The sequence below is a fragment of the Pieris napi genome, chromosome 11, assembly GCF_905475465.1.
Source record: "Pieris napi chromosome 11, ilPieNapi1.2, whole genome shotgun sequence".
Lineage (NCBI taxonomy): Eukaryota > Metazoa > Arthropoda > Insecta > Lepidoptera > Pieridae > Pieris > Pieris napi.
This window is the reverse complement of record NC_062244.1, coordinates 8084382-8110799: the sequence shown is the minus strand read 5'-3', so window position 1 is coordinate 8110799 and position 26418 is coordinate 8084382. Positions and strand designations below refer to the sequence as shown.

At 33.1% G+C, this 26418-nt stretch overlaps 3 protein-coding genes across 3 annotated transcripts; all 3 read right to left on the bottom strand.

Annotated features, from left to right (window-relative positions):
* Positions 1 to 36: 36 nt before the first annotated feature.
* LOC125054193 lies at positions 37 to 3298 on the bottom strand. The gene is made up of 3 exons (XM_047655946.1): positions 3165 to 3298; positions 1093 to 1539; positions 37 to 325 (listed from the first exon to the last, which is right to left on the bottom strand). Exons 1-3 carry the CDS (start codon positions 3274 to 3276, stop codon positions 45 to 47), a joined length of 840 nt encoding a protein of 279 aa, XP_047511902.1. The 5' UTR covers positions 3277 to 3298; the 3' UTR covers positions 37 to 44.
* Positions 3299 to 5309: 2011 nt separating this feature from the next.
* Positions 5310 to 8177, bottom strand: LOC125053919 (trypsin, alkaline A-like). Its single transcript, XM_047655541.1, has 5 exons — positions 8076 to 8177; positions 7197 to 7368; positions 6567 to 6822; positions 5728 to 5883; positions 5310 to 5490 (listed from the first exon to the last, which is right to left on the bottom strand). Exons 1-5 carry the CDS (start codon positions 8122 to 8124, stop codon positions 5338 to 5340), a joined length of 786 nt encoding a protein of 261 aa, XP_047511497.1. The 5' UTR covers positions 8125 to 8177; the 3' UTR covers positions 5310 to 5337.
* A 411-nt stretch (positions 8178 to 8588) lies between these two features.
* LOC125053899 lies at positions 8589 to 19188 on the bottom strand. Its single transcript, XM_047655509.1, has 11 exons — positions 19057 to 19188; positions 15368 to 15688; positions 14482 to 14742; positions 13651 to 13911; positions 13181 to 13364; positions 12107 to 12288; positions 11602 to 11739; positions 11044 to 11199; positions 10489 to 10599; positions 9718 to 9915; positions 8589 to 9047 (listed from the first exon to the last, which is right to left on the bottom strand). The coding sequence occupies exons 1-11, from the start codon at positions 19097 to 19099 to the stop codon at positions 8863 to 8865; spliced, it is 2040 nt and encodes a 679-aa protein (XP_047511465.1). The 5' UTR covers positions 19100 to 19188; the 3' UTR covers positions 8589 to 8862.
* Positions 19189 to 26418: the final 7230 nt, after the last annotated feature.

Genomic DNA, 26418 nt, shown 5'->3' with positions numbered 1-26418 from the left:
TCTGTGAAAACGGCATAGTAAAATTATAACTTAAAATAAAAATGCTATAAAAATACATCTTTAATGGTAACAAATGCTGTTGCTTCATACACAATTCGACCAACACCAACTATTCTCCAAAGGCCAGCATCTTCTCGTGTCATATTTGGTATTAAAAATCCGCAAGACTCAAAACTGTGTCTGCTTCTATCGTAAAACCGATCATAAGTAGATCTTGGCGCTGTGATCTCGCAGGATGTCATATTATCTATTGGATATGCGAAACTGATTTCTAAATCTTCTCCTACATTTAACACTGGCTTAGGTGGTTTTGCTGGTATAATTTCTGAAAATCCAAATAAAATAAATCATTGATGTGTATATCGACTATTACTATATAGACATGTGCCACGCTTATTAGTTCTGATACTATTCTTTGTCACACCGAAAGATATAAACGGTAATTGTTACATGTAACATTTGTAGCGACACCGACAATCTACGGCTACAATCTCTGCGATTTCTTCATACACTTAACGTGCTACCAAAAATTACAGATACAGCCTCGGGCCCTTCAAACCTTCCTTTATCCACACATTCTTCCTGGGGTATACGTTTTAACGTAAAAACGTTTAATAAATCCATGAACGCCGGCTGCACGCACGAAAAAGCATGACATATTGTCCGCTTACGCTCATTGTCCCGTTGCGCTTATAGTACGCTTGCGCCGTATCTATTTCTCTTCCACTCGATTGGCTGGCTCTTTGTACCCATACAAAATAGTGATAATTCAATAAAAATTATTCAATTTTATTCATAAAAGTATGCAATAATCAATGTTTTGATGACGTTATCACATTAAACTATCGTCCGTAAACCGACTTTGCAGACAACCATTTTTTTACATTTAAACGGTGTATCTAATAGGGCCCGGTTTACTTGCACTACTTTTCAAGTACTCATCTGTCACTTTCCATCACTGTGTATCACAATTTGACAGAAAGAGAGGTAAGAGTACTTTAGTTGGAAAAGTACATCTAAGTATTTAGTTTTAGATGTTGAGATGCCCCAGAAGTTGAAGCTTAAAACCCAAACAGCGTAACTGTGACTTACCAGTAATCTCTACACTTATAACTTGGAAGACTTCTATCCACCTTTCATTTCTTTTATAATACATACTCAATACCCAATTCCCATGATCCTCCATACTTAAAGGGCCTATCATGAAATCGTTTCCCTCCAATTGTAGTTCTTTTTCATGAAAAGTATCGATTGGATCGAAAATACTGCCACCCTCATTAACATTGAAAATCCTATATTTATTAACAGGACATATTATTCGTACACCTGATATAAAGTTCGTTATTTGTATATGATTGTATTCGTCCGTAGATACATTATTAGAACGGATAGTGGGTTGCAAGTCAAGTCTAATTGTTCCTCCATTAGGTCTGTGGAGATAGTACTTCGATGTGTTGGTCAAAATTGGCGCTGATATGATGATAATATCGTTCAATCCACAGGAAATAAGGAGTGGAGATAGCTCGACTTTCTCGTTATCTGGAAATGTATTTGATTTTTGTAAAGTTTATTACACTTTCACACATACATAGCAAATTTCCATGAATTTTGTGATAAGCAAATATTCACACCGATTCTATGCAGACACGCTACAATAATAATTTAAAAAGAGTTTGGAATACACATTCGTATAAGTCTTTGTAATAATATAATATTTTCAACGATTGAGACAAAATCACTTTTCGATAATCGTGTCGCTTGTTCATTTGACAAGTGATTTTGTCTCAAGTTCTCGGTAGGTTTTAAAACGATTTGTTTGATGGATTGAATTCAAACAGCCCACAACGCTCATTTAAGATTGCAGTTAAATTAAATAAATGTTTGGGTTGCTCTTGCGTGAAAAGGAATTGAAATTGGCGTGAAATCTGCCTCTAATAAAATGTATTCTCAATATAATATGAAGCCATAATTACAATATAACTTGTTAAAATTTAACAATTTAAATTTAAAACTTTCAGGGTATTAATGCGTATTTATCACATTATTCACATAACTCTACGACAGACGCTTCATGTGTTTCACAGGAGAACACGACTTTTGTAAAGAACTAAAAACGTCGATAGATAATGTAATACAGTTTCGTTTATGTACGTGAAATAAGTTTTATTTTCATGTACGCATTTACGTGAACCAAAGACAATTTTAATTACTAATAATAAAAATTAATAACTCTTGAATTTTTAGTTCATTATTAATTTCTTAAATAAAATACGATAAGCGCGTTATATTTATTTTTCATTATTTACCTCAACTTTGTTAATTATATACCTCAATTTAAATGTGGACTTGGACAGATAAAAAACATTATAATTATTTATTTATAGTGTTTACGTAAGGACCGGAGGCAAACGGGCTGCAGGCTGTTGGACGGTTCCAATTTAAAGACTGAGCTGACTGAGCACGATTAATATATATATATATATATATATATATATATATATTAGAAACATTACACACTTTTACATATTCACAATAATTTATGTTTAAATATTACTGAGATGTTTCACTGTCCGCGTCTAATAGAGAAGTCCTTTTTATAACAGAAAACAATCGTTTTATATAAAATTTAAACAGGCATTCCAATATTCTAAACTAAAACTTTTTCTTTACATGTGACAAGTGATGCCTGCCATTATTTACATATTCAAACTTCAACTCATCTGATGTAAGTGATACTACCGCCTATGGTAGCTCTGTATCCGCCAGTATGAGAAAGCTTGCCTTCTTGTCTACCTAGTGTCACACTACAGACCGCGAGTTTATTGCGGCGTAGGATCGATCAGTTATGGAACGATTTTAAGTCTATAAAGTTATAACGTATTTTGTTAAAGACGTTGTAATACGTCCTATGATGAAACTGATACAGGTTAACGTTATTATATATATTTATGAGTCAACCCTTGGTAAAAGTGATATCTAGTTAAAATCATATAAATTAAGGTTTAAATCGGTTTATAAAGTTTTATTTAATGTGTTGAATACGCGTACGTTATACTAAAAACAATAGTATTAAGATTATATTAAAATTTAAAAAAATACCCGACAATATATTTCCTATTTAATCCGGTTTAAACTAGTAAATCTTATAATAAAAATGTACCCACGTATTAATTTCGGTTCGTCAACATTCACAACGATACTCGTTACGGAAGCAAACAAATAAAATAAATAATGAACGCGTGTGTTCATGACTTTAAATGTAAGTAAACTGAACATCCATATCGCATTTTTCGATATCAAACTCTTTAAAATGTATTCAGGTTTTCCGCTGTTACATTAAAATGTGAATAATTAATTAATTGGGGGTCCTCGATCAGAGGAGTTAAAAATTATAAACAATATGTATTTATTAATTAAAGGTCTGTGTTATAGGGTAAAAAATGTATTAGATAATTCTAACCCTTTAACATATATAATATTTATTTTTTCTGGGTATATAGATAAATTCTTAATTTAAAATATTTTACGAGTCTTCTTAGACGTTGAAATATACGGAAATGACGGCCTTGGCCCAACAAATTGTTACTAAAAAAATCAATCAAAAACACAAATATTTCACAGTTAATATCTTCCTAATGAACAGCTGTCTTAACTGATGTCACACCTGAGTAAGCCATTGTTTTAGTGATTTGTTTCAATAACTGACACCCAAAAATATTTTTTTATATGTATCCGCTGAAACAATTTGCATTATTTTAAAAAAATACTACATATCAATACAATATGACTTTGTTACGCTTTCACGTGTATACCGCTCATTGATTGCAATGAATTATGGTATGTACATACCTATATGTCAACGTAAAATCGTAAAAACCGTTAGATTGTAATCTATCTCCCGAGATTGTAAACTGTCGAAAAATTGTGAACTCAACGTACTGCTTACAATTTAACGTATTATTATTCGGTAGATTATAATCTATCGAAGTGAAATCGTCAAATTGTGAAACGGTACCTGTACGGTACCTATAGACCCTGGAGACTGCCGGGTGTAAGAAAAGGTAATATTTGTGGAAAACTATTTTATGTTCCGATTCGCTTGAAATTTAGCAGAATTAACGCATCTTAAGCCTGCCTTATGTGTTCATAAAGAACGCTTCAAATTAATCTCAAAAGTAAAGTGTCATTTTACCCTGATTATAATAATCACAGGCTAGTCATGCTATGATTTATATATGAACTATGACAATTATGAACAAAAAATCCCTTTACCATTGACAAAATTTTTGCCTTAATACAACGTTAGGTTAGGCGTGAATGACCCAAGTAATACCGAATTTGGATTTGTTTTATCACCCCTCTAAGTGTTTTGAGATTACATAGATAGTGTTATCTATTTGGGCTCGATAAGCAAACGATTGACATTTTTCTTGACAACTATTTGAAATATAAAAAACTACGAGTAGGTATTTAGAATATAAACCTGCTTTTACATTCTAATTTAAGGCAGTGTGGGTGCTACACTCAACCTTGGGTCCTATGTTCAAATCCGGGCTGTGCACCAAATTCTTTTCTATGCGCAATTCACAATAGAAATGGTTAGCTTCAGGAAGACGGTAGGTATGTTTTAGTCGAAGAATAAACTTTGACTGTGCGACTTTGAGTTTCTATGAATATTTGCCCATTCTCTCTGCCATAATCTCAGGATTTTTAGTAACTTAAGCAAGAGCCTAAATTCTTCACATTACCTACGTTTTTATAGTTCTCGCTACTCGCACGGTCTACGCTCCAAATATATTTTACAATGAATAGGTACATTATTGATGACAAACTTGTTGCGTTTTAAATGGTAAAATAGTAATTTAGAGTATTTTGTAAAAAGTAAAAGACTTGATAATAAAACATTTAAATTTTATCGATTTGTTTTTATGGCGTAATTTAAGCAATAAAGTAGTAATGAAAGATAAATAAGTCATTATTTTAGTCCTAAAAAAAGTGGTTTTGAAAATGTAGTTTTCGTGTCTTAAATACTAAACAAAATAATTTATTTTATCTTCCAACGCATAAAAATTCTATTCCGGATTTTGCATGCTTAGGTCGTATTTAATTCAATAAAAAATATTTAATTAAAATTGAAATGACATTATTCCACGATAATGTTATCTAAATTGTAGATTTCAGCAGATCAATATCACATATTTTCCGATTGTATTTTTTTTAATTGTAAGCCTCCACCTCCTTCGAACAAAGACATTCTTTAGCAAATTTCACTGGAATAAGATATAATAACGAGCGATTAAAACAATAGATTAATCAATATTATTTTTATTAGTTTTTTTACAAAGCTGCAACGGCTGAGTCTTCAATCCACCGTGAGTAAGAAGCTACTTTAGTATTGACTCCTGGATATCGGGGAGAAGCACAACCTTCGCTATGAGAAAACACTCCAACCACTACGTTGTTATGGAGGAGGGGGCTTCCTGTATCTCCCTGAAATAATGATTTTATATTAGATATCGCTTTTAGACAATTAATATTGGAGTTTCAAAAAATCATCGCGTAACTTTAGTACACTTATGATCGTGAAAGAAATTAATTTTCTCGCGGTTTACAACTTAAATAACTATGTATGTTCGGAAATACACTTGCAATTCTTCTAGTATGGCATTCCGGTCATACTGGTACCGTCAGCCCGTTTATCTTTTGTTCTATGAAGATTAAACTCACCTCACACTGTCCCCGAATACCAACACCGAGCCATCCAGCACACAGCATATTGTCGGTGACCGTGAGGTTAAGCTCGCTGTACCGGTTAACGCAGGTCGCGAAGTCGGTCACCCAAATCGTTGTTTCACGGAGATCTGACGAGATCACGCCATTGGTCTGGAAGTATTTAATGAGGCTTATTATTAATAATAACTTCACAATCCTAAAATAGTTTTGATACAACTGGGTGTACTTGAAAAACAGAATACTACATACTTTCTAAAAAGAATCTTCTAGTTTATAAATAGAGGAGAAACAGCAGTTAAAAGCACTATCAACATTGAGGTCTCTTCTAAGTCAATTAAGAACTAAAACTTGAGAAATGAGAATACCACCATAAACCTCAAAATCGAGGATATTAGACAGAGAAGGCCGACCACTTAATTGTCAACAATAACAAGAAAGATATATGAAGAAAAGATATGCAGCAGAAATTTATTCAGAGATTAAGGATTTTGCTGTCGCAAAGACGGCTTTTATGGCATAAGGATTCTGGCCATGATTCAGAATCGAAACTCGTGTCAAAATCCAATACATTTTTGACGTACAAAGTCAGCTTTAACTTAGTCTCTCATCTTAACAGAATATTGGAAATTTTGGGACACAGTCCAAAGTCCTTAGTCATACAAGGATTTAAGAGAGGAAGACACTCTAAGAATCTAAACATTAAAAGTGCAACAATTTAAGCTTTCAAGCTTTCACTTCTTTGATGTTTTGTACCTTTTTTAATTACCTATTATTTAATAATTATATATATGTAATGTATCAAAATCTACCCGTAATAAAAAAAGCATACTTACAGATGTAACTCCCCAGCCAATAGCTAGCACACCTTCTGCTGCGGGCAAGCTATATGCCCCCCCAGCTAAATAAGCAGCTTGGACAGTTTCCCCATAGGTAAAAGGTATGGTGGGCCGAACAACTGCTACATCATGCGCCCTTGTGATCTGCTGGAAGTCTGGGTGCGTTGTGATACGTCTTATGATGTGAATGAGGCCTAGACGGTTGGAGTATGACGAGCCGACTCTAGCGCGCCATAAAAATGCATCATCCACTCTGGAATTATCATACATAGATAGATCTATAGAATTATCATACTATAGGAATAGTTAAGCTGGCAAGAATCGTTAGAAGCGCAGACGTTACATTGTTGTCTCTTGTTTCTTTTACTTTAATGTTGACCTTCTGATCGGGCCAAACAATACTTTTTGCTTTGTTGTTTGGCTAATATACACTACAATAAATATTTTCATGTCTCCATAAACTTATACATATTATCTATTAATTCACATTACACAGGACAAGTTATGTTGCCTGTATAGGCTAGCTTTATTTAAAACAATTAATAACGATTATAATTATTGACTTAATAATTAACTAACAATTGTTAAGCACGTCTAACTTAAGAATAAAGCTAAGAAAATACATACACGCTGCCAGTAAAGAAGCAAGAAGCAGCTGTTAAAATAGCGTTGTTACTGATGATGGTTCCACCGCATTGGTGTCGAAAGACTCCAGCTTGCTGTCGTAGCAACGATGTAGCAAATGGATACTTCGCAATGTCACCCACGGATCCGCCTCCAATGCGACTAGTGAGGCTGGCTGGTAATTTTTACAAAAAGTAAGTAATGTAAGAAATAAAATCATGATGATTATTAAGAATGTGGACTAGGTACATGTAATAAAAGAAGCCCGGAAATCGGGTAGGCAGTCCCCAGAGAGAATTCAAAACGAAACACTGAAAAGATTGTGCGCTCCATTGTGATTGGTCAATAGTTAGGCCTTTCGACAATTACACTCGAACGCAACCTTTCTTCTTGCCCCTTTAATTTTACATTATCACCAGAGAAGCGAAGAAGAAGAAAACCGCTCACGTTTATGGACTATACAACACAAGACCGTAAGGTTTTCAAAGTCGTGTACTTAGGTCAAAGGTCATTTGTTTATTATTGTTTATATAAAAAATATTGTAGGCCTAACTGCCGGCAGCTCAATATTCCAATTCAAGCGCATGTAATTCAAATGAATACTCAATACATACAGCGCACTATTGTGCTATGGTTCAAAATTATTGTATTTTCTAAATCAAAATACTCTACCTACACCGAAATACAATATTTATCAAAAGGTTTAACATGAAATTAGAAAAGTAGCTGCCCTAAATTTTTGTATGAAACTCAAATTTAAACAATAATTACGCAACCAAATTTTGCTTGTATGACCCTAGTCCTAGTGCCAAGATTTGTAAATTAAGATTTATTAAGTTTTACAGCTATCCTTTAACACTAGTTGCAAGTAACTTGACTTACCATCACACGTTGTGATTATAAATACACTTAAAATAAATAATACTTTCATTTCTACTTCTATCTACTGCTGTATTGAATTTAATTCATTGTATCATTGTTAATAACAGATAAAATTATGACCTTATCTATCTTTATCTGATTTAATTTTCGATAATTTGTACTACTTATAAAGAATGTAACATAATAAATTGATTTTTTAGCTTATAAAGAAATTTTCTGGCTGTAATTTTTTGCCGCCAAAGCGGTATTGCGACATTGTTATTGGCGCGTAATCTAGATTGACAATGAAAATAAAGACAATACCATAGATCTAGTTTCGAACGTTTTTAAAGCAATTTTTGTCTGACATATTTAACAGTGCTAAAAGCTTAAAGATGTGTTGATGTAGCTTGATAAGCGAGCTTACAACTTCTTCAAAGTGATTATTACATTCGTGTGTAATAAGACGATTAGAAATTAGAATTAAATGTTATTAAAATATATATTAATTGACAATATGAATGAAACAACTTCTTATAATAATATTTTTATTGAAACAAAAACAATGAAATAATGTAATTTATCCTTAATTTCTTATTTAACATTTTACGTATGTATATAATAAAAATCCTTTGGAATAATGTCAAATGTAACCTTAACCTTTAAAGAGATATAAAATAATTTCACCGTTATTATGCTTTGTCAGGAATTTAAAATGTCCATAGATACACTTCATCATAAAATATAAGAGAACTTAATAAATAGATATTTTAAGTAAAAATGCCATGAAACAATGAATTATATTTAATTAAGCCACCGTTGGTGTATTGTTGAGCGGGGGTTTCCTGAGGCTATTTCTGAAGCTGTTCCGTACGGAAACTGAACGTGCAGCGACCCATTTACGGTTCTTATGAGGCCCGAGTACAATCGACAATAGGAGCATAGACAGGCCCACAACCATCACTATCACCCATAATGTTGGGAAACGGAATCCTGGAACATTTTATAATTTTTAGAAATAGAATTAAATCATTTTTTAGGAAAACATGCACATCTTTTAGGAAATGTATAATTCATTAATTATTTATGGTAAGGTATATAGTATAAACTAATTCTATATTAGATTTTTTTTTAAATTTGTTGTTTTGGTAAGCTTCTACGAATATTTAGGTCCATATAATTCGTATCTTTTTTTTATGGCTCTGGCTCGATTTGTGCATTAGCCAGCGTCAAATATAGGATTTTTAATAATTCGTGCTTGTCTTTAGAAATTCGACCGTGTCCTCCATGTACGGTTTAGGCACTCGCCCGGTGCCGCACAACCCTCCCAAAGGTCGAGAACAAATTTAAATTAATTTAAAACTTGCCCTCGAACCGGGAATCGAACCCGGTACCCCTCACCTAGCTGCCACTTAATAAGACCGCTAGGCTATGATGCCCCCAATTGGTATCTTAAGACACAATATCGCCTTAAGAGCTGTCAAATATGTCAAACTTCACACAGAAAAAACAGACATTTCTTGAAACTAAACCACAGCCGTTTTCTAATGTAACATACATTAGAAAACGGCTGTGGTTAGTATAAACAGGCGATCCGCTAAATACATCTTTATTTTATGGCTAAATATTGATCCGAAAACCGTATTAATGAGAAATACTATACCTGTAACACTTGTATCAGGCACCCTCAAGGTTATATCAGTGACTTGGGTCACCAAGTCTTCCTTTCCGTTGACCTTGACCATTACAGTCCAAGGTTGGCGGTCAAGGGTAGTTGGTGACGAAATACGAAGCGTGCAGGAGCCGGTGGCACGTTGTATAGAGGTGCGATAGCCCATTGGAGCGTTGTCGGTTGTAAAACCTGGGATATAATAAATTCCTTTTAACAAAATATAATATAAAATCTTTTATATACTATATCTTTTATTATAATATAAACTCTATAATTTAAAATCCTCTAAAATGCACTAGAAATATAAAATAACAGTATTATTTCGTATTGACCTTGTTAATCACAATGTTAATTGGTTTATTTACGTAAGGTGTATGAAGATTATTTTAGGTTATTTTTTGACAGAAATAGATCTATTATACTTGAAAATTACATAACTCGTCGAATTGATTAGCTATTTTTTTGTTGAAGTAAATTTAAAACTAACACACACATGTATTTATTATTATATATAAATAGTAGACGCTGAACTATAAACGTTTATTCTGGTATTTGAACTCGGTTAAGAAGCAATAAGTGGACTCAATTTTTAATTTAAACTAATAAATACTATATTAGAAATCCATAGTTATAAGATACATACAAAGTTACTAAACAAATTACTCCTGTAATATGTTGGCTATTGATTCTGGTTCTCAACTGGTTCCATATAGCGATGGTGCGCGGCAAAAACTGCCTTTGAAAACGCTAGGTTATAATTACCTAGTCCGTCGATTCTAACGAAGACGCAGTAGTCTATCCATCCTCTCGGGAGAGCGTCTGCTTCGATTATTAAATGATTTCCATGCAAATATTGATTCACTCTAAGAGGCTCTGAAAAAAAAAAGGAATGAGATTTAGCAAACACTGAAAAAGTAAATAAAAGACAAGCAAGAAATGATTGGTTAGAAGTAATATTTTGTAATGAGTACGAAAATTTCAATTGTATTGTAAAAATGTATTTAAAGCATAATTTTTCAACCATTTTTATGTCGCGACATACGCACGAAAAAGCCAAAAAATAATGTTTTACTTCGTCTAGCGACCCCGTCACTGTAAATTTATAATTTAGTTTTATAACACTACACCATTATTATTAATTCCTTTAATAAACGAATCTTTTGTACCTATATGTAGTTTGTATTTATTATTTTTCAACAGACTGCGACCCCCTTTTAAAACAAACTCGACCGCCGCTTGAGTAACGATGCTTTAAAGTGATTTTTTTAGTTTCGTTTTTCAATAGCGACATAATCCTTTTAACGTTTATGTTTGTACCTTGAATGCTGATTGAGATAGGACGTCTCTGCTCCTTGGAGGCATCGGTAAGTCCAACATGACAGCTCCAAGTTCCACTATCGTTGGCAGAGAGGCCCGAGAACCGAATGCCACATTCACCAGCATCAAATCCAGCACCCACATAATTTGATTGTCCTGAAATTGACTGGAATTCAGATTTCTGTATCTCTTACGTGATCAGTTGTTTTTTCTAAGAGGCGAGTAGGTGATCAGCCTTCCGCGCCTGTCTGCTGGTTTCCTCACGATGTTTTTCTTCTTCGTTAGAGAAAATGTTAAACGCGCTTAGAAGAAAGTAGTAGAACCGTCTTTCCGACGGCTATACGAATAGAACAAAGCACGAATATTTCTAATCCGGATACAATTTCGTGTATTAAGAATATTTATAATTATTCAATTTAAGTATGCATTTTTACAAAGAGCTCTACTGAGAGCTGAAAAGTTGATGATATAAATTAAGGAAAGGAAAACGTAATCTCGTTAGCCGTACTATACAAAATTTCCCAAGTGATGAGTTGTCCTATGCGTATGTATACTTACCAGGGGAGACATCGAAGACAGTGCCATTACTAGCTCTGAAATAGCAGTATCGGATAGCAGCTTGAATGGAACAGGACAGAGTAATGCTTTCATCTTCAAAAGCAAAAACTGAAAAGCGATCCGCTGATAGAGTTGGCTCTGGAAAATACGACAAAGAACACTTTATATAAGGTGATAGACAAAATACATGAAGTACATGACCAAGGTGATAAAAACAAAGCCTATTAAGTGGAGTTGTGTGGAAGTTTACTAAGGAGGACTTAGCTCTAAGTATATCTTACGTATGTCATATCTTATACATTACTGTAATTGCATTTGTCTTAGTTTGTCTAATGAAAAGCAAGGTTGTTGGGTGTAAACATAGACGTATCGGGTACATTATTAAAACAACGTTCACAAAGTTCTATTTCATGCGAATAAGTTAGTGAAATATTATATTCTGTGAAAAGTAAAATCTATTCCGGTAAAATTATTTCAATTTTGGTAAAGTAAAGATCAAAAGTACCTGTTATAATCGCAGCTGCGACTTCAACATCTTTAATGACCCAAGGACAACGGACAGATAAGTGGCCGAAGTATGTGTCATGCTCAGTGTGAACACCACATCGCCAAAGACCGATGTCTGATACCACGGGATCAGTTATTTGGAGAGCGCAAGTTTGGTTCTGAGCCACGGTGTCATAAGTTCTATAAATTTTAAAAGTTTTTGACATTGATTTACTTTGCAACCAAACTATCATACAAAAGATGGGACGATGAAAAAATGTCGTTACAAGCAAAACCTAGTGAAGGACGAGGAAAAATCAAGCAGAAAAAGGAAAAATTTGGAGACTGAATCGGATGATAACTGAGTACTAAATAAAGTATATCGTTGTAACGTGTATCATAGATGTAACTTGATCCAAGCAAAACCAATCATTACTATATAATAGCCTGGTGGATATGGTTTCATGTATACTCTAGATTTCTGCATTTTTTTTTATTTTTGGAATACGTTTGTAATTCGTCAGTAATGCGATAATAAATAGTTATTATTTTTATTTAGTCGGGATACTTTGACACAGAAATCGTTCAAGTTGTTATTCGACACGTTCTTAAACAAATGATTAGGAAACATCTTCCAAAATCACAGCTAGCTTATTCGGTTTCGTTAAAGCTAGTAAAACTTAACTATATACATTGGCAAAGTTATTTACTAGAAAATAATAAACGAGTAAAATATATGATTCCCTCCAACTTTAATTTTGTTCCCTTTGGAGTAGAGACTCTTGGGCCGTGCAGTTCAAGTGCACAGGGACTAATAAAAGATTTATGTTGCAGCTGAGTTTCAACATCGGACGTCAAGGCAAAATACAAAATACCATCCGTATCACCTCAACGTCCGTCGTTCCACAACTGAGCGTTATTTAAGGCAGTTTTTGCCGCGCACCACCACTATGTGGAACCAGCTGCCCACAGAAGTATTTCCGAACCGAAAGAAGTATTGCCTTCTGGCATTGAGGGTGTCCATGGGCGGCGGTATCACATAACATCAGGTGAGCCCCCTGCCAGTTTGCCGTATAAATAATATAAGAATAACCTCATAACAGTGGCTCCATGGAAGCGGTATCGGCTCTGACTGACTCCCTCATGAGCGAGCAGAACTTTGCCAGATGGATCACGGAACTTGCAAGCTTCTACCGGAAATTTGCTCTCGAGATAACATGTCAACGTCACTATTGGCTCTCTTACTACCACATATGAGATAATTTTTGACTTGGGTTCTGAAATGGAATTCCTTATAAATGTCATAGTCAAAAATGTTAATTTTATTAAAAACCTACGTCAATGTCTTGGAATGAAAAAATAGATAAGAAAGATTGGTCGAAACCCCATTTCAAAATAGACGTAAAGGTTTCGACTGTATTTTGTACATTAAAGATTTGTTTCTAATTGTTTTAAATATTGTTTAATTGACTATTTGTATATTCTGCGAACAAGGGTTTATTTCTAAGGGTATAAAATCTAATTTTGCGAGCGTATTGCATTTGTTATTGCAAAACTACATACCAGCATGCTTAACAGCGACAGTGAAAATAGTTTCTTCTGGTAGCACACTGCCGTGCATACCAACTGACATCTTCCAATATCCAGCATGTTTAGAAGTAACTCTATCGATAGAAATATTACACCTTCCAAAATCTTCAAAAACAGTAACTGAATATGAATCGATTATTTTGCAATATATAGCATTTTCTGGTCCAATAATTTGATTAACGGGAGCGCCCAAGGTCCAAACGAACTCCTGGGTACTATTCTTATTAAAATTGCCTGAAACAAGAAAACTTCTGAAATTTCTGATGTTGAAGATAAAGTGATAAGATTGGTGGCGCTTTTAGATGAAAAACAAAGCAGCATCTAATAATAGCATATCTTTGAGAAGATAATATATCTATGAAATGAATTTATTTATTTGAATCAATCGATATTAATATTTTGAAGTAAAAAAATACAGTAAGGAACAAAAATATCTTAACGCATAAAATTACAAGAGATCATGTAGAATATTACAACGATGATAAATTGAAATTTTACTGTAAACAAATAGGACTAATAATTCACCTTTACTAAGGCTTAGGTTTCCTAGAAACTTGACTTGCACGAGCGAAAATGATTGTTTTTTTGCATTATGTTAAAAAGTAAAGATGGCCATTTTAACAACCGGAAAATGACGGCCTTTAGTTAACGGCACCGCTTTTCTAGGAAACCTAAGCTTAACAGTGTGAGTGAATTATCATTTTTGGTTTACATTTTATATCTGTTTTAAAATTCGCGTCGAGTAAAGGATTTTGGATATTTAAACTATGTAACCTCTTGTTTTTAAAGACACAAATAGTTTACCTACAACAGTAACTTGAACCGCTGCTTTGTAAGTGATTTTGTCTCCATACACAATAACCCAGGTGCCGTCGTCTTCTGCTGTAACGTTGTTGATATTGTACGAACAATAATTGGAAATTTCAGTAGTATTTTCTTGATATTCAATTCCTTGAGGTCTATACAACTTGCAAGTTTCCGGTATTGTGGTTGGTTTTGCCAGACCGATATGGAAATTATTGCCCTTTCCAACTATGAGTACGCTTGGAGAGGCATCTACCGCTTCTGCAATCCATAAATTGGTATTTGTACATATTTTGTTTGAAACAAATTTTATGATGTGATGAATATCCTAATGAAAAGTATTTTTTTATTATTGTACAAACTATATTTAAAAAAAAATTCTCTATTTTTTCATTTTTCTAATCTAACAATGTGCAAGTATTACGTAAGCACTATAGGGGGAGGGGGGTCTTTGATTTTCTTATTTGGTTATTACGTCAACAGTAATGATTTACTTTTTTACACATATGTATTACCCACACATTGAAAACGAAATGCATTTTCGAGGGGGGACTAATATCAATAAATCTGCTTACGTAATACTTGAACGGCCCTGTAGGTAAATCAATACATTTTATAAAATTTTATAATATCCATAAATTATTCAATATCAAATAAAGTTTAAAAAAAATAAAGTTAAATCAATGATGTTATTTTTAAAACTATCGGTTTACATTGTTGTTAGCCAATTTGTAATTATCATTCAGATGTAATTAAAGATTATCCACTTATCGACATACTTCGATTTTATCATTGGACGTGACTTCTTGCGCGTACTATTTCATGATTTTGATAGGAGATTTAGAGTATTATATGATTATAATTATGCCATTAAACACCTTCTTACCTTCTACAATAACGACAAATGGCAGTATTCTTTCTATTGGTTCCCCTAACCTTGTGCCGTTTGCTTCTAGAGACCAGTTTCCGACGAAATCTTCCGAATTTATTGTGATATTGACACCACATGACGAATCAATGTTAGAATGTTTCTTAATGCCTTCAACCTCGTCTCTTAGTAGATCATACGTTGTTCCATTTGGTGAGATGAGCGTACATGTATCCGAGGTAACAAATGTGAAGTCTCGAATTCGAAAAATATGATGTGCGCCTATTTGCGTATTTACTGTTTCTTCATCTAAATATTCTGGTACAATATTTGCAGATTCTGAAATCATTTCATTATACATTATGTATATTTGTAAGTGTGTTTATTTAATATGCTATCATGTCCCAACAATAATATTTATATCTTATCACAAATTATTGGTTTAACTTTTTATTAATATAGATTTACTAGCCTGCTCATAGTAAAATAATGGTCTTGAATAGATAAGTACATATGTTAAATCATATAAATTGTTGAGCAATGTTGGCCTAGTGGCTTAAGCGTGCGACTCTCATCCCTGAAGTCGTAGGTTCGATTCCGAGCTGTGTACTAATGGACTTTCATTCTATGTGTGAATTTAACATTCCCTCGAACGGAGGAACGAAGGAAAACATCGCGCATATACAGACTTTTTGATTCTACAGCGTGTATAAGGCACAGGACAATTTGATTATTTACAAAACATGATTACGAAACAGATACAGAAATCTGAGGCCCAGACCTGAAAAGGTTGTAGCACCACTGATTTATTTATTTAATAAATCATATAAACATGATATGGACGTATTTGTGGATAACTCCCATTAGTTGTAGTAGATGAGTACGTAGTTAGAAATATAAAAATATTTTCATTTGGTTATTATTATTTGCTGGTTATAAATTAATTTTGTGTACATAATTTAAATCTAGATAACACTTTTATCAAATATGAAAATCATTGTGTTTTGATATTAGAGAAAAAACCTTTAATCGACGATAAGCAAACATTAATTATTAAGTAATTAGATTTATATAAGATACGTTACAAGTTGAAAATATGCAATCCAAAATAATTTCATTATTTACACAAAGAAGTTAATTCTAACGTAGGATATTTGTGTCTAATAATACAATATATGGTAAATCTTAGTTTTACGAGCAAATGTCAGAAGTGCTGAAAGATTTTTGATGTAAACATATTATTTGGTAGGATTTAAATGGGTTCAAAATTCTTCTATACTAAGTCAATTTCTTCTTTCAATTGCTCCGCATTACATACTACATTATCTATACCATATTACACCACATCAAACAGATTAATAAAAAATGTGGTAGAATGTCAACAAAGTATGTATTTATCAAGGTAAGAACGGCTGTTATGTTTGAAAAATGAGTTTATAGTTATTTAAAACCTTCTAGCAATTATTGATTACAATGCTAGAAATACCGGATAATTGCGGAGACACTACTGTTGTATAACATTGGAAAAAATAATCGTATTGTTAACGATTAAAATGAAGGTAATTCTAGGTTTTAGCAATAAATTCGTGGCCGCTTATCATGTCCAAATGAGAGTAGTTTTACTGTTAGAACAACTTACTGAAATGCCTAAGGCGTAAAATTTATTAACTAAGGTCCTTATCATAATTCATGAGAATTTAAAGGATAAAACAAAATACAATCAAGGTTTTCTAGAAATTGTTTTCATATTCCGCTTGTGAATACCTACTCTATATACAATAATAATAACCTTGAATTGTATTGCTGTATACAATAATATTATAAGATATTTTTGAGTAGTTTATTAATATTCACACAAATTCAAAAATATATAATTTGATGCTTACGTCATTACTTATGTGTGATTTTCTACACTTTCTCATATTGTGAGACATATAATTTTTGCAATAATTGTAAGATAGGATTTCATATTCTTAAAGAAAAACCGACAGGTTTAAAAAAAACATTGTTTTAATAATAATAATAACAATTTTGAAAAATAATTGATGTTTTCGTAAGTGATTCATTCAATTTGACTATTATTTTATGATTGAACTTAATCTTGTCTTGTCATTATCTAATTACGAAACAGAGGTCCTTTTTTTAAATAATAATATTTAAAATGAATTTAAATATTGTTGCAGTATTATTTATTACACTTCAATAATAATTTATTATTTATTACTTTATTTTGTTCTTTTTTACAAATAGACTCATATGCAAAGAGAGGCTCAATCCTGCCCATGGTACAAATTCTAACAGGACGTGATCCGTTTGCCAAATATCTACATCGCTTTCATTAAAAAACAAGCTCTGCCTGTATATGAGACTCCGATGTCCAACAAAGCGTATTACACCTTATTTAATAATGTCCAGTGTTCGCAGCTCCCAGGTCCGACCTGGAGCAACAAATTAATAAAAGGATAACTCTGGAGCAGTTATTAAACGTATTAGTAAAGAATGTTGTCGGCTAATTGGTGCGGTTTGCATTCCACCATTGCACCATCAAATATAGTAAACTTTAAAATATCCCTGACTTAGGCCAGGAGATCTCTAGTAAACATCAATAAAAAAATAATGCGACGTAGATAAAAACTTATTCTATTTTGACCTATTTGCAACTCCTATTTTGTACTAAATGTTTATATATTGTTTATAAGTGATATAGCTACCCTAAGAAACTTTACCAGAAGCAGATGCGTTTCCAATTAGCAGAGGGTTTCAGAGGAACCAGAAGTTCAGCCTTGCGATTCTGTTACTCACTTTTCGATAAGGAGGGATCTTGTAGTTTATTGTTTATCAGAATGCCAAATCGTAAAATGACTGCTTCACGACTGATTTGACCGCGACCGCCGCTGCTAAAACCGCTGTGCGAGTTAGAAAAGTGAGTTACAGAATCGCGAGGCAGCTTGTATTCCGGGGCAGATGGGTTAACTTAAAATAAGGCGTGAACAATTTCTTCCCATTACGAAAAGTATGAATTTGCATTTTACTGCCACGCGGCGTGGTTGGCGGATGGATGTAATACTTTGTATTGTACGAGTATATATGTCGCAGCCAACTAGCTTAATAAGCCGTACAATCAACAGCCTAGCCACTTTACTAAACAGCACCGTTTAAAAAGTGGTCTGAAAGATTTTCAGCAGTAGCATTTGTTACAACATTTAATAAACTGGCTGGCTAATGCTTAGGGCATTCGGGTGAAATTCGAAGAAAAAATACTATATAATAGTCACGTTGTTACATATTTGCCTAGCTGTATGACTTTACTGAATATCATTAAGGCCGCTTGTTAAACGGCGCTATTTAGTAAAGCGGCTAGGCTTTTGATTGAACAGCTAATTAAGCTAGTTGGCTGCGACATATACAAAGAGAAATGAGGATAAATACTTGAAGAATGTTTAGTATCCCTAGGTTATGATAACGAAAACCACACAATTGTTGTGCATTACGAAAAGAACATTTTCTACGTTCTGGTATTGGTTATTTTAACATTATTTTGCTCGTCCCTAGAGATTACAGTAAAAACACGCATAAAAACCAGTTTGACGCTTTCGAAGGACACACTAACACATAACATGTTCACTACATAGTACGTACTAACATTTTAAATGAATTTCCACAGTAAATTTCCTTATCGCATATATTTCTATAGAAACAAATATTACCTGCGATACCAATGACGCAGGCGAGTAAGATATACGTCCGCATCTTGCCGTAACACTATTAACACTGCGCCCGCGCAGGGGCATGTCATGAAGCAGCCTTGTGGTGATACAATCCTTTTGTCCTTATAATTATTTATCATCTGCCTTCGCATTCTGATAATCCATGATTTTGACTCGCTCGTCACTTCACTAACAGCGCTTCCATCGTTACTCTCCTAATTTTTTTACTTACCTAATACTGATAAATATATTTTAAAATTAATTAAATATTTTATTAATTCTTTAAAAAAAATGTTTTTTTTAAATTATTTTATAAACTTACCCCAAAATACATATATGAATTGTCCTATGTAATATTTTCAAATAAAACAAATTTCAACTTCGCTCAAAAATGGCCAACTGACTTGGAGATCTCGAAATCACTGAAGAAAGAGCAACTTTTAATTTGAAGTCTGTTTGTGTTAACGTGTTTTAGTCTAAAATAAGCCATTTAATATGCTTTATTAACTAGTTGCTATTGGTAATAGTGTAAGCTTATTCCCGTGTTATTTGAAAAACATAAAACGTTTAAAATATTATTATACAGTAGAACCTCGATAACGTAAACCTCGGTAACATAAAAACCTCTGTTACTTCAAAAAATACTATGTTCCCTTCCCATCAGAGCCCAAAACCTCTATAACTTAAAATACGCAACCTCTATAACGTAAATAAATAATCTCTGTATAGGCCCTCAGTAACTAAAAGAAATGTTTCCACAACCTCTATAACATAAAATTGTTTGTGAATGAGTCATTTTATAAGAGTGTCAAAACAAATGGTTTCGGTATTTATTGCTTGCACGTGTTTACTAATGTATTGTTAACGTAAACAATACATTACCTATTGTTTGCTTTATCTAAATTCTTCAAAGCTTTGCGGTGGTTAGCTTTGTGACAATGACTTACTTGCATCATAAGTTAATGTGTTAATGTATTCTCCTCTCTATTTGTCATTGAAAATCAAATCGATTTAGAAACAGTGAATTTTTTAAAACAAAAGAAAATCACAGATTTTTTTAAGTAGACTAAACCTTTAGTTGTTGTTTTATTAAGTAAGTAATGTGAATAAATATGATTACATATTTAATTTTCCATCCTTCTGATGCATTCAAGTAAAAATGGGAGGAAGGGTACATAGAAACATGTACATACCTCTATATTAGCCTTTACCTGACATAGAACCTTGATAACTTAAAACCTCTATAACATAAAATATTTTGTGTTTCCCTTGGACTTTATCTTATCGAGGTTCTACTGTATTATTATTGGTACTTAACAGAAATAAAAGGCTTTAAAAAAAATCGAGTCTGTATGAAACGTAATCTCCATCGTTTTTGTGTAAACCATTTACGCGAAACAATAGAAGTTTCATACGTATCCGTTAGGTGTGAAATATTTGTACTCTGTCGCTCATGCTAGAACCTACTGTATCAGTAAATAAACCGCTTGACCGCACTCTTATAAAACTTTAAAAGCTATCAAAGCTTCAGATAAGACCTAATATACGGTAGGTAATAATTACGAATGGATTGGAGCATTACACACAATAGAACTTAAATAGTTTTGTTTAACCTTTTATAACAAACATTTATATGAAATAGCGTTATGTTAACAACCTCTATTTTTTTGCATATCTAATCTCAGATATATAAGTATAATTCTATTTGAATTTTCAGCCCTCTGACGGCGTTTACAAGTGATAACAATAAAGATAATATCATTGCGGAAATAAACTATAGAACTTTAAAATATGAGTAGGTAGGTATTATTCATAAACTGGTAGTTTACAATACATATTTACAGGAATTGTTTAAGTTTATTATTTCTGCCGCATTAATGCTATAATAATAATTTTACTACGCAATTTGGTACAATACAACGAATGATTTTATTATTATAATTATTCGCTTTGTATATAAGTGATACATATATATAAACTTGTTCGCTTTTAATAAAATCATGGGTCAATATTAGCAAATAATAGCGATTAGCGACATACTGGGCACAACCCGTAGTTTACTAAATTTGAGTCTCTTAACTCATCATTAAAATATTTTAGACGCAATCAGAGATATATAAGTAAAAAATGGGAAGGGAAAGTAAAAGAAGAGGGCTTATAACAGTAATATACGTTATTTTTTCCCTCAGTTGGTTGCCTGGAAGAAATCTTGTTAGCGATTTCATATGCCGCCCGTTGCGCGATAACTTATGTTACATATTTTCTATGTATTTTTAAGGTACCGAAGCGTAAATAAATAAATCATGTTAAAGTTTCGGTAACATTTGGTTATTTAGGTTCCAAAAATAAAGTAGCAACTTGGTGGTTTAAGTCTGGAAACATTGTATAATAATTTCAGTTGGGTCACATCCCACTTAGGGGCTTAATATCTATAATCAATATTTTTCGTTGACCTCAAAGGTCCAAGACCAGTTCAAAACTAGGCTTTACGATAGGAAACTACAGGTGGTGATATATCATAACGTTTAAGGTTCCAGATGCTACTCTGCTGACTACAAAACTCAGACATGAGCTACCGACCTATGTAACGCTAAAAAGACGCGGTGTCGTTAAAGATAAGTTCGCGTTGTCTACAATATAGTTTGATTTTCCTAAAGGTTGTACGTCTGGTAATCTGATAATATTAACACGACTTGTATTGGCCTTATCTTGATGTAATATATTGCGCATATATTTTTATGTACCTATATGAATGTTACTCGTGTATCAATGTCGTTATAATGTTTATTTTAGTCAATCTTTATATTAAGGCCGATTTACATTATCTTAGTGTTTAGGAGAGTGCTTTAGTACAACTTGAAAGGCAAGTTCTTTAGCGTAGCGTTTACTAAAGCAAGTAGCGTTTACATTTTTCAACTAAAGTACTATCCTAAAGCACTAATGATAATGTAAATCGGCCTTTAGAAAACGTCTAACGCGTGAACAGACACTGAGAATTTAAGCTTCGTTAAGTTCTCTATTCAAAATAATAAGAAAAGTAAAATAAATTAATAGTGTCTGCACTTTTTTCAATTAATCCTTAATTTAAATTCTAAAATCCATCAATCTATAGTAGGGGAGCCCACGATGCTAAATGGGGATTTACTCGAGCGTCGTAGAGACCTATTGGGATGCAAAGCTTAGATAATAAAAAGAAAAAAATGTTATATGATATATACCTTTTCATCGGTGGGGGAAGCGGCTATAGATTGTTAAATATGTAAAAAAAAACTGTTGCATGGACATCCTCGAGCGCGTCAGATATTGATAGCATCAATGCCCTACGTATTTTTAATAATATACGTATGTTAATCTGATCGTTTGCATGATGCGGGTGGTTGTATTTAAGGGTTGAAAATGAAAAAAAAATAAAAATTATCGAGCGCGTCAGATTTTCTAAGGGAGTGTTAAGTGCACCAAAAAAAAGCTCTCATTCACTAAACTGACGATTTCGATGGGTCGCAAACCCACGGCCATTTTCATAATTTGCAAAAAAAAATCGCAATTTTGAAATACTCAAGCGCGTCAGATTAAGATATATGTGGTTCATCTTTATGTTCTAAACGTACTGTCTCATAATCTGACGATTATCTAGAGGGATTCGCCTGATCTGACAATTTTTTTTTAGAAAAACGGTTCACCTAAAGGGCCATCCCTGCAACTTCCCGCTAATTCCATTCCTGGGCGCTTAAAATTGATATTTTGAACTCGCTGAGTTCAAAGAAATAACATTTCTATGCGTTTGAGCTCTCCCAGCTCGAAAGTCTGATAGAAGTTTCATAGAGCACTATTTTTGGAATTTTCAAACCGCAATAACTTTTGAATGGATCAAGCAATTTTCACGCGGTTGGCGGCATTCGACGCAGTTTTATCATCCTCATAAGTAATTTTGCAATTTTAATTGATCGAACCACAAATTTCGGAGTAATCCCGAAAAAACACTTTTTCGGGTTTCTTTCGTTCACGATATCTCTCGAACTACTACTATCAACTAATCAACCGCTTTTGACCAGCTTGGTGGCGATCGACGTGGTTTTTCAAGCTCAAAGGCGGATTAGTTTTTGAAGTTGATCGATAAAGAAACCACTTTAAAAAAAAATATTTCTTATTTTTTTAAGATTTTTCAAAATTTCTCAAATCTATCGGTCCGAATCGGTTCAAATTCACAGGAAATGTAATTTTGAGAGAAATATTTAGAACGCCGTTTAGTAGATTCCGATCGGTTTAAGGAAATGTAGGCATCACGCAGCTGCACGCATTTAACTTTATCGATGAATTTTTGTTATTTCGGCTTGCGGAAATCGTCAGATTATATATTTTTCATTACTATTGAATTATTTCCTTCAAAATAAAAAAAAAATTAGCTACGCTCGAGAATGTCGAGATGACTTTTTTTTACAACTTTGTTGCCCTCCCCTTTTTTTCCGTTACTCTCAAATTGTCAAATTAGTGGAATATACACTTTTTAGGATGTAATTAACTCACCCTACCTTAATCTGACGCGCTCGGGAATTTCTGATGGTCAATTTTTTTTTACTAATCTGATCCTGTCTCCTTCACGGGCGGCCTTATATGTGGGCCTCATATTTTGTGGAGGTACTTAACCGGGTACAAGGTATCCCCCTATATATTAATCTGCCGCGCTTTAGTAAATCCCGAAATCCCCTCTTGGGCTCCCCTACCACTATGTTTATCTATAATTTCTAAAATTGTCAAACGTATAACAATGTAGTGTAGAAGTTTTAAAGATCTTTTTATTTATAAATTAAATAACACGCTTTAAATAAGATGGTACAGGTACAATGTTTTGAAAACATGGTAGCCTGTGTTCACTAGCGAAGTCTTATAAGTAGATAAAGATATGATTTCCTTTTGTTTTCATCACATTCACTGTTTTAAACTAGTATACATACATTCGAATTAAATTAGTATTCTTGGACAATATATGTCGGGAAACTTCGCATTTTATTATTTTAAAGTATAAATGGCGCTAAAACAATTGATATAACTACATCGCGCATTAACGAAAACTGTAAAAAGACAGTAAAAATTACGCGCCTGCTGTCAAATTTTGACTAGTTTACCGTGATTCTAAATTTGAATTTTTGTAGTCTTCTCACAGTTTAACTATGAAAATGTTTATGTTATTCGAATTTAAAAAAATAATGGTTTATGGTAGACATATACTAGTAGTAAATAGTTTATTTTAAAAGTTTATTAACCGTTATTTGAGAGGGGTGAAACACTAAAGTAAGATAGCTTTATATAATTTGCATCAAGGAGGATAAGATTGAACAAGAGTTATGCAGTACATTTTAGAATAATGTTTACTATTAAAGATTTTTGTAACATAAATCCATATGGTAAAGTACCTACGCATCAGACTGAGGACCTCCCAGAGCCATTGTGTTTGTAGGGTGGCAATGATTTCTATCATTTATTGCTAGGGAATAAAAACCTGACCTAGCGAACGAGCGAATCCGGCAGATCTCGTGCTATTTTTCGAGATCAATCCCGAAGCGTTACATGGCGAGATATCGTAGGATTAACGAGATTAAGTGGCAGTAGTATCAGAAAAGTTAATCTCTTCGATAAACCGGCGTCGGATAAATGTAACCGCAGCTGTTATATTTCAAAATCCCTGTAAAAAATGACTTGGAACGGTTGAAAGGCGACGAAATTTTCGTTACAAGGGGTTTATTTTTTAGCTTACAGTTTGCTTATAATAGCTTACTCCCACTGGTGCCAACCAGTGTTGAGTTTGAGAGGGCTATCAGCTGCTGGGTACATAAATAGTGACTGACATAATATGCCGCTTATCAGAAAACACTCTCGATAGTTTTTGCTTCTTTAAAAGTTTCATAATTACTTCTAATATCTATGATAGAAGCCTGATAGAAATAATTCTGGAAATAACTCCTTATGTACCACTGCGAAGGCTTGTCACTTGAATGAACATGTTTAGTGATTTATTATAAATTAGTTAATAGATAATAGAAACTAAGTTATAATATGTAAGTACTACTTAAAATAAATACTTTTCTTTAATGTCGTATATCTTAAAAATCGCCACGTTGTTCTCAGTTTAATTTTAATAAACTTCAAGATTTTCAGCGTACTCAATTACACGTTGTACATATATATCCCACTAATGGCCTCCTCTCTTAGGCGAGAGGGAATGGTCTGTAGTACCCACGCTAGCCCAATGCGTAGTGGAGACTTTACATTCATCCATAGATAGAACATAATATCTCTTGGGCAGAGGCCCTTTCGGGTGGGGGCTCTTGGCATTTTTTTGCCAGCCCTGCCACCTTATTGTTACGCCACTGTACGGAGCTATGTATTTACAAGGGTAAAAATATTATAATAAATTCAGATCCTTTACTAATAAAATTTTCCTATTTACTATAATTTAATTATACTATATAGGTACTACACCTATATACTAGCTACTGTTATGCAATCAAGAGATAAATTATATGAAAATAACTAACATAAAACTGTATCTCTTCCTTTCTATATGGAAAGCTCATGGTCACAGTACAGTCAAGTTTAGTTGAGTGATTTTGCCTGCGTCATACACGTTGTGTGATCATGTAGAAAATTGTATGCGGCGATTATATGTGAACACCGTGTTGCGACGCGTCGCCAAATTAAAATGAGTACACACAACATGTGCGAGACATAAGCTTATAAAATTTAATTTATGAACAACACAATAAAATTTTGACTACATGGTACTTATAATCTATTTCCTAATAACAAACTACATTATGCACATACCAATCTGTAAACACCTTATTATTCAATGAATAATCTGTCTAGAAAAGGAAATGACAATTGTAAAACAATTATTGTGTTTTTACAATAACATTTTATTTATATTTTTCTTTTGAGAGAAGACTTAACAATAGAGATTCTCAGACGTTTATTCGTATTTAAGTACATATAATAAAAATGCTTAGTAAGTATAAGAGGAGCTTCCTGTCATTATTCTTGACATCATCGGAAACTTGAAAGTTCTATGACATTTAGAAGCTAAAGAAAACTGCTGAAGAGCTTAAAAGCACTTAACCGGTTCATAATTACGTAAGCCATTAGAATAATTGAATGTAAAACAAACGTCCAAGCAATCTCAAGCTGCCATTAAGCCGATATCCTTTGCCTTTTCTCCACTCAAAAGAAATGTGTAAATGACCGTGGCATACACAGTGTGTATGTAGAGCGAAACGAATGTCATACAAATTGAATTTGTGTTTATCAATAAAGGACTTTAATGCTCAGACTTATAGCATATAATAGAATAACAGGATGTATACTTAA

Coding starts and splice junctions, on each gene's coding strand:
- LOC125054193 (XM_047655946.1), bottom strand. CDS start 3,276: ATGTTCAGTTTACTTACATTTAAAGTCATGAACACACGCGTTCATTAT. Junction 1,540..3,164: donor TGACGAACCGAAATTAATAC/GTGGGTACATTT, acceptor ATACATTTCCAG/ATAACGAGAAAGTCGAGCTA. Junction 326..1,092: donor TATAAGTGTAGAGATTACTG/GTAAGTCACAGT, acceptor TTGGATTTTCAG/AAATTATACCAGCAAAACCA.
- LOC125053919 (XM_047655541.1), bottom strand. CDS start 8,124: ATGAAAGTATTATTTATTTTAAGTGTATTTATAATCACAACGTGTGAT. Junction 7,369..8,075: donor TATAATCACAACGTGTGATG/GTAAGTCAAGTT, acceptor AAAAATTACCAG/CCAGCCTCACTAGTCGCATT. Junction 5,491..5,727: donor GTATTCGGGGACAGTGTGAG/GTGAGTTTAATC, acceptor TCATTATTTCAG/GGAGATACAGGAAGCCCCCT.
- LOC125053899 (XM_047655509.1), bottom strand. CDS start 19,099: ATGCGGACGTATATCTTACTCGCCTGCGTCATTGGTATCGCAG. Junction 13,365..13,650: donor TGTCGCTGTTAAGCATGCTG/GTATGTAGTTTT, acceptor ATTCCATTTCAG/AACCCAAGTCAAAAATTATC. Junction 10,600..11,043: donor TATCTCAATCAGCATTCAAG/GTACAAACATAA, acceptor TTTTTTTTTCAG/AGCCTCTTAGAGTGAATCAA.